Here is an 8237-nt window from a genome sequence, read left to right as displayed (position 1 = left end):
AATATATAAAATTATATATATATAATAATGTATATATTGAAAAAATAATTCAAATTTCGAAAAAATTAATTGTTTAGTATGAATTATTTATTAAAGACAGTGCAGATGCGAGAAAAATATTCGTGATCATAAAAGAGTCAATATTTCATAGAAAGTAGGAGATGAGATACTGAGGCGATCGAAAAGAAGAAAAAAAAGAGGAAAAGCAGATGGATATGTATAATAGAATTTTGCATGAATTATTTATAATAGAAACTATAATAGAAATACAATAAACACACAACGATGCAAAAAAAATCACATCTCACAGAATTTAAGTAAAACTGTTAATAATTTTTTAAAATATTTTTAAATGAATAATTATGAATATATACATATTAATAGAATGAATATTTGAAAAGCCATAAAAAAGATTTAGAAAAGATTTTGTTACATTAAATATAATGAATGTTGTTAAATGACAAAATCAGCAAATAATTTATTTGTTTTTAGTCAATCCGGTGTACCTCAGCCGCGATCTCCGCCAGCACCTATCGAACCGAAAACACGTGACTCTTTTCGCACGTCTCCGGACTCTGAAACCTATGATCATTTCTCAAAGAACCAAATGTTCAGCCAAAGTCGTGATATCTTCGCTTCGCAGCAACATTTGCGCGAGAATCACGATTATCGAAACGACTTCGACAAGATTCGCGCTCAGGATGCCAAATCGAAAGACTTTTATAGCAAGGACAGCACCGATCTGGCAAGTTCGACGCGCGATCGCAACTCCGATTTCGACTCGCGCCGCGACCTCAACTCTGAGCTCTTCGACTCCAAATACGCGTTTGACGGATCGACCGGAAAACGCGATCCCTTTGGCATGACTCGGGATGTATCACCTAAATCTCGGGACAGCTTTGGGATGCCGTCGCCGCGTGACTTCGGCGTAATTCCAAATACGAGGGAGTCCTTCACTGTCGCGCGACAGAGCTTTAACAAGTTGGATCGGGATGTGGATAGGCGGTCAAGCGTAGCTTCAACCCATCGCACTGACAAGATGGAAAGAATCGAGATTGAAGAGTGGCCGGAGTTTCTCAAACCGGTATTACCGCCGGCGGACAAGCCAGAGATCGAGAAAGTCCAGGAGGTGATGAATACCAAGCTCTATCCGCAAACTTCTAACGCGCATTTTACATATAACAGAGTTACATGGACTCTGAGAGTCAAGAAAGAGGTTTTTGCGCCGAACGAAACACTGAATAGTCCTCTGGCATTGCACTTAGTATTCTGCCAGGTTGTATACGACGTGCTGGCGACCTCCAGCATAAGAATCACCAAGGAAGATCGGCAGAACATGTTGAAGATGCTGGATAACTATGGCGTTACGCTGGATAATCTTCAGAGCACGCAACACAAGATTACGATCAAGAAGAATGTCGTGGACATGGCAAAGCAATGGCCATTATACTTCGCCCGAATATTTCCTGTATCAGTAAGTTTTATATTTGTTTTTTCATCTAAAAGCACTAGCCGACAAAAGTTCATTTTTCTTAAATTGATCTGATAGAGTTGTATAACTTTTGTGCTTTTGTCTATTTGCCAAATTAATGAGAAGGGCAAGATTTTTTATAACATGCATTAAAAAATTCCCTTTTTTATATCTTTTACTCAAACATAAATATACGTATAATTTATAAGGAATAGTTGCTGAATCTCACATAATTCTACTAATTATAAAAGACTTCAAACACAAATTAATCATTTCAATTGAATAAAATACACAAATTTTAATTGAATAATTCTAAATAATTCTTAATAATTAAAAATACGCAAATGTGCTATTAGCAAAATATATATCAAAATAATATAAAAATCAATTAAAATTACTCATTTAACGAAATCATCGTCGATCAGTATTCAATTCAAAAGCGTTTTCCTTCTATCAAAAAACGCCGATCAAAAAATAGAAAGGATTTGAAAGTTTCTTTATTATATATACTTCACGGACCGATAATTTTAATTTATATTCTACTGAATTAAAATTAAAATTAAATATAAAATTAATATATAAACTTTTAATTTAAATCTAGATCGGCCCTCAACACCCGGAGACGCAACATGTAGCGGTGTCTCATCACGGACTTCGGTTGATCAAGCGTACACTAAATGGAGATCTTATCATTTTGGAAACCCTACCGCTAGAGGATATTGTCTCCGTGAATTCTTCCAGGCCGGGTGTTTGCATGTTACAGATCGCGTCAGGAGTCAGATTACCCCTACACACAAATCGCGCTCCGCAGTTGACAGAGATGATCGGCAAATACATTAGGCTGGTAAGTGTGATGTCTCTTCTATAGACGCGGTTGAATATCGCACGCTCGTCTATGACCAATTAGCGATGGTCGACCGCGGAAACGATAACGGCACACGTGATATGCCTCGCAACGTCCCTGTAACGAGGCAACGCCTAGTGTAAATTGCGTTTCCAGTGAGCGGTCATATATGTTGGCCAATGCCTTCTTCCCCATCTCTCTTTATTCTTCTTCGCTTTAGCTCTCCCCTTTTCCGCAATCGAAGAACGTCAGTTTCAGCGATCCATCACCGACGCTCTGCTCGATGCTTCCATCATTCTACACTTCTTCGGTATCACAATGTGGAATTCGCTCCAAATTACTATCAGGAAATTTAAGACACTTAACACATATTTAAACGAAAATTCTTTAAAGTCATCTGTGACAGAATGAAGTAAATGTCTACTATTCACAACGTTATCTTCTATTTTCTTTATTTTTATAATTTGTATAGTTTTTATTTTATTTGTATTATTTCATCGACATTTGGAATATCGAGAATTCCCTGCAAATTGGCTTTTCTCGTTGGTAACTTTTCCGTTATAATTTTCGTAAAAAAGAAAGAGGAAGAAAAAAGAGATTTTAATTCTTTGAATATCTTGTTGATCTTTTATACTTTGATGCTGTCAAAGACGATGTACGTCGTTTTTAAAAATAAAAGTTTCTCTATCTCTCATTCAAAATACCTGTTGAATCTATCCTTAGTGAATCATTAAGACGATGGAATAAAGTTTTTTTTTATACGTGAATGAGAGAGCGCAAGAAAAAGAGCAGAAAGGAGGAGGGAATCTCGTCTTTACATCTTGTAAACGGAGAGATCGGATTTCTTATAATACGTCTATTCATTGGATATATCTGTAAGCATCGTCGCCGTACGCGATTTATGGAGCGATCATTCAGCAGGACGTTCTCCCGAATACCGATGACCGAATGTTAAATTGTAAACTTTCATTATTCTTTCTAAGAGAAAACTGAGAAAGGGCACATTCATTTGATGTTTATTAGTAATTTGTTACAACGCACGTGTCGTGTAATTATATTTCAGTGTCATAACTTTTTTTAAACTATGGCATGAAAGCTATTTTCCGATAAAATCTTGTGAATTTAATTGTTTTTTATCAATATTTAATAAAGATTTTATATGTATACACACGAACAGCTGGTGTTTTATAGGTATTTATATTTTTATAATTTATTTTTTTCACTCTCATTCTCTTCTTTTATTTTTATAAAAATCTTTTCTATATGAATATTTATCGCATTCATTGTAGACGGCTCAGAAATTATGGTTCTCGTCACAATTCTCTTACACTGAATTTCCGATTCTAATCTTACTTTCACATTGTCATTGACAATCCAATAATTTCCTTCAATTATTCTCGATTGAAGTTTTCTTTCGAGCGGGATAATTATCGAATAAACGACCTTTACTGAAACGTGCGCGTGATTTCAAATTCCATTACGGATTATATAACGGTAAAAGAGCCGCATAATCGCGAATGCGTGCAATGTTTTCGCAAGATGGAAGATGGATATTTCTTCGTTGTAATACTAGGTATAGTCAAAGATTAACGTCAAAGAAAAGAATGCGATCGAAAGAATGCGGCGAGCCGTTCGTAAAAATGTATGATTCATAAAAACATCATATGACATGGAGATCAGCCAGTAGTCGTAGAAAGCCGATTTAATTAATCTCATTCATAGCGATTCCATTGTCCAATGCGTTTCTTGAAGAGAATTTTTACATTACAAAGGAATGATTATTTCATTATACTTTGTTTCTCTTTTATTATTACTAATTTTAATTAGTGAGCAGTTTTCACGTGAAAATTAAGAGTCGAACATCTTACACATATTTTCTAAATTGATGAATTTGATATCTCGAAATTAACAATAAATGAATTTTATTATCTCGAAATTCTTTATACTGATTTGATTTTTTATCACTGTATTTGTTTTTATAATAATTTATTCTATTTGATCCTTTTAATGAATAAGAAACATTGATATTTCCATTAGTTAATCATGTTATGTTAATCATCAAGTGCAATCATTTTAATCTTCTGCATTTTTCTTTCCGCGGAGATGAGTTTCGAATAAAAAAAAAAAAAAGAACGCAGATACTTGGATTTCTTCCGAGTGATTTCGAGTTCAAGCAACTCGTATTTACTGACGGCGGCAGCTTGTTCTCCTCACGCCACACGGACACCGGAAGTGGTTTGAATTGCTAATGCGAAGCGGTGCTCATTATTTCTTTTTACCACGTTGGCCCAAATCTCCCTCACATCATTCTTTCATAATTTCGCCCTTAAGCAAAAGTACAGAAATTTTAAAACCAAATTGAATTTTTATTTTTACAAAATGCTCTCTTTATAGAATTTATTTTTTAGGAAAGTTTCGACTGCAACTTAAAAAAAAAGCGTGTTTCATAACATATTTTTATGCTTTTATGCACGCTGTTTTGCGAGGTAACCATTTCTATTCCGTATTAAATATATGTAATTAAATTGTATATATTTGCAATAATTTTTAGGCTTATGCATACTTTCTACGTTTCGCGGGTTATCTCTCCAGATCTATTAGAGCTTTCCAACTCGGGCATGGCATGCCTTTTCGTTATGAAATCCGTCTTCCTTTTTCCCTCTATTAGATTTCTGACCTCAAGAGACAAATTATAGTACCGTATATTATGATACCGTGATCCGCCTCTGTCAGAAATCTAAATCGAAAGAAGGAAGGATTTCATAACATAAAACGCATGCCGCACATTGGTCCGAAAGGACTGCTTGCTGCTCAAAATTCAATAACTTTAAAAACCATCCATAGTATCAATATGAAAATTGATATACATAATCTAAAATATATTTTTCAATAAATAATAAAGAAAAAATGAAGTATTTGTATTCATAAGAATCAAAATAGTAATAACAGTGAAATTTTATTCAATTTTTATTTTATGGTTTTTATTATCTACGTAACAGTATTTTTTAGCATAATAATACTATTATATTAGGTATACAACATTTTAAAGAAGTTTTTATAAGATTATATTAAAAGAATTGAAAGAGATTGAAAAATCTTTTTATTGTTGACAATATGTGTGAATAAAAAATAAAATAAGATTAATTTTGACGAATTAATGATAAAAATGTTGTCAGAAGATTTTTGGCAAATACTTTTACGAGAGTATAGTGAATCTGAATAAACATATAATGTTATTAAAAACTTGAAAATAAAAATTAAAAATAATAAAAATATTAAGTATTTAAAGAATGTCAAATTTAATTTGTAAGCACTCAAATTTAACATTGTAAGACTGCATTCAGATATCTTTATGATCCCCATAAAAGGCCGCAATAAGAGAATTTTAGAAATATATGTGTTCTCTATTATAGCTTTTTTCCGCTTTTAAATAAAAAAAATTAAAATATTTTGTTGTAGTGCGAAACATAAATGCTTATAGATTCTAGAACCGCAAAAAACCGTAAAATTTTCTTATCAGATCTTATCATAGAATCAATTTGCAATACAAATCATAAGAAACATAATATCGGTCGATTTCAGTGACCTTTAAAAATCTCTTTTTTGTCAGATTATGTTTGTAGCAGCATTTTAGAAAAATAGAGTTTTAAAACGACAACCAGATTTAATTGTTATTTACACCATTTATAGAGCAAAAATTGGGAAATCTAACGATATACTCATGTTGATTATTTTATTAATAATTTTGACGTAATTCTCTCTTAAAATCACCATATGTTGAGGCGATGCGATGGATTAACGTTCACATCTGCGACTTTGAGTTATATTTTTAGCTAACATTATTTTGATTTTTATTGATGAATATATATATATATATATATATATTCCTCTATACTATATACTTGGCAATATAAATTCCAGTTTCAGTTATACTTTATAATTCGGATTTTTGAGAAGCAAACCGTCTTTTCGGACCAATGTGCGCCGTATCCGAATTGAAAGGCTTTAGAAACAAAAGAACATTTCAACATTTTGTGAACATTACAATTCACTTTATCAAAGCTTGATACAAATACAGATATTTTATACTGTAATTTTTAGTTCTGTTCTGTAATTTGAATTTCATAATCGAATACTTTTTAATTTTTAAATTAGGAAAATATTAAAATTTTTGTACGAGAAAAGATTTTGCGGATGATTGAGTTAAAATTAAAAAGTAAAAATATTCATGTAAAGTGGAAAAACTTCAATATATTATCATGCTGTCTTTGTTGAGTCGGCCATAGCCGTCCAATCAAATATCTTGAAGCCAATATACTTTTCATTAAAGTAATAGGTCTCGTATGTTGCAAGCGCGCTTGGAGAACACAATAATTTCAATTTCACTGCTTCGTGTGCATTCCCTGCCTTCACTACGTGACATCTTGAATTGCGGAAAGAACAAGTATATAGAAAACGTAAGAAAGTGTTTTTCCATGTTCACTGTCGCTCGACTGGTCTCTCTCTAATTCTACGCGAAAGGAAAAAAAAAGGAAATGAATCTCGCGACACAATTCAGATCACGAAAAATATTTGGTTCTTTGGCGCAAGAAAAATGTCGCTCTCGTAGAAAGAACGCAGAGTGAGAAAGTGCCATTTCTCCTGGGACACATATCAGTTTGAGTTACTCGACACGATGAACGAATCTTCGAAAATTGAAATTTTCTTCAACGATCTCTTGAAATAAAAATGCAATTATTTTTGCAGAATGGCAAAAGAAATGATATTATTTGAAAACTTTATTTTTAAAAAATGTTTTTTTAAATAATGTTTTTTAATATAAATTTATAATTTAAAGTGCAATAAAATTTATGATATAAATTAAACCTACTTATAATTATAAATTTTGCTGTAATAACAAAAATTTGATTGATATACCAAACAAAAATTTTCGGTTAAAATGTACCGAATAATAATTTTATGCGAACTAAATTGTTTAGTTGGTATAAATATTTTTGTTATTTACAAAGCACACCAAATAATTTTATAAATTATTTTATAAAAACAATTAAATGTTTTATTATATAAACAAAATATTTGATTGTTGTTAAATAAAAAAGGTCTCGACTAAATATAATTCTACTAAAGGCATTAAATTTTTTACTGAAGTATTTGAAGAGCTAGATGCACATACTTAAGGACTAAAAGCGAACGGATTTTAAAGGCCCCAAGGATAATCGGTCGTTTCCGTTAACAGCAGGTGCATCGGCTGCATAAAGTCGTGTGAACCTCCCTGAAAAGCCATTTCCCGAAGCGAGTCCTCGAAAACTCTCGACTTTGCTTTTTAATAGGCAATAGTGAATATGGGGAAAAATTAAAATCATATCACGTGGCGTGGGACAGAAGATTTTGTGATTGGAATCCCATTGAATCAAAAATCACAATAATTCCGCATAATGAGCCTATCGCTTCCAACTCTATCCTCCTCTTCCGGTTCCGATTTCTATTTCATTGCCGTGCTCGCGGGGCACATTGTCGACTTGTGGAATCACAGTCGGAGACAAAGACTTTCCTTTCATTCGTGAAGCTCTTTTACTTACACAGACAATTAGATTATTCTTCGAGAGAAATATCTCGGGCGACACAAGTGATTTTTAAATTATTACAAAAATGTTCTGATTATATTAACAAAATTATACAAATAAAATACATTTTGATTATATTAATATCAGAATTCGGATTCATAATTGAATTTCTGGTTATCTCGACTAGAATGTTTGATAAATTTAAAACTATAAAACCTGATCTACAGTGTATATATATATATATATATATATATATATTATATATACTTACGTACCGTAACTAACTATACTAACTTAAATAATTAAGTTAGAACTAATTAAACTTAAACCTAACTAAACTAAACTTTAATTTTATTAG

General features: G+C 32.1%; 1 protein-coding gene across 1 annotated transcript in view; it reads left to right on the top strand.

The window, feature by feature from the left end:
- The window catches only part of LOC105621601 (unconventional myosin-XV), a 44771-nt gene that overhangs the window by 20608 nt on the left and 15926 nt on the right, over nucleotides 1-8237 (top strand). The window contains exons 25-26 of the mRNA XM_012203070.1: nucleotides 493-1474; nucleotides 2073-2315. Of these exons, the coding sequence (XP_012058460.1) occupies nucleotides 493-1474; nucleotides 2073-2315 (1225 nt within the window). The remainder of the gene's footprint in view (nucleotides 1-492; nucleotides 1475-2072; nucleotides 2316-8237) is intronic.

This window comes from Atta cephalotes, assembly GCF_000143395.1.
Source record: "Atta cephalotes unplaced genomic scaffold scaffold00035, whole genome shotgun sequence".
NCBI lineage: Eukaryota > Metazoa > Arthropoda > Insecta > Hymenoptera > Formicidae > Atta > Atta cephalotes.
This window is presented reverse-complemented; position numbering and strand designations above follow the sequence as displayed.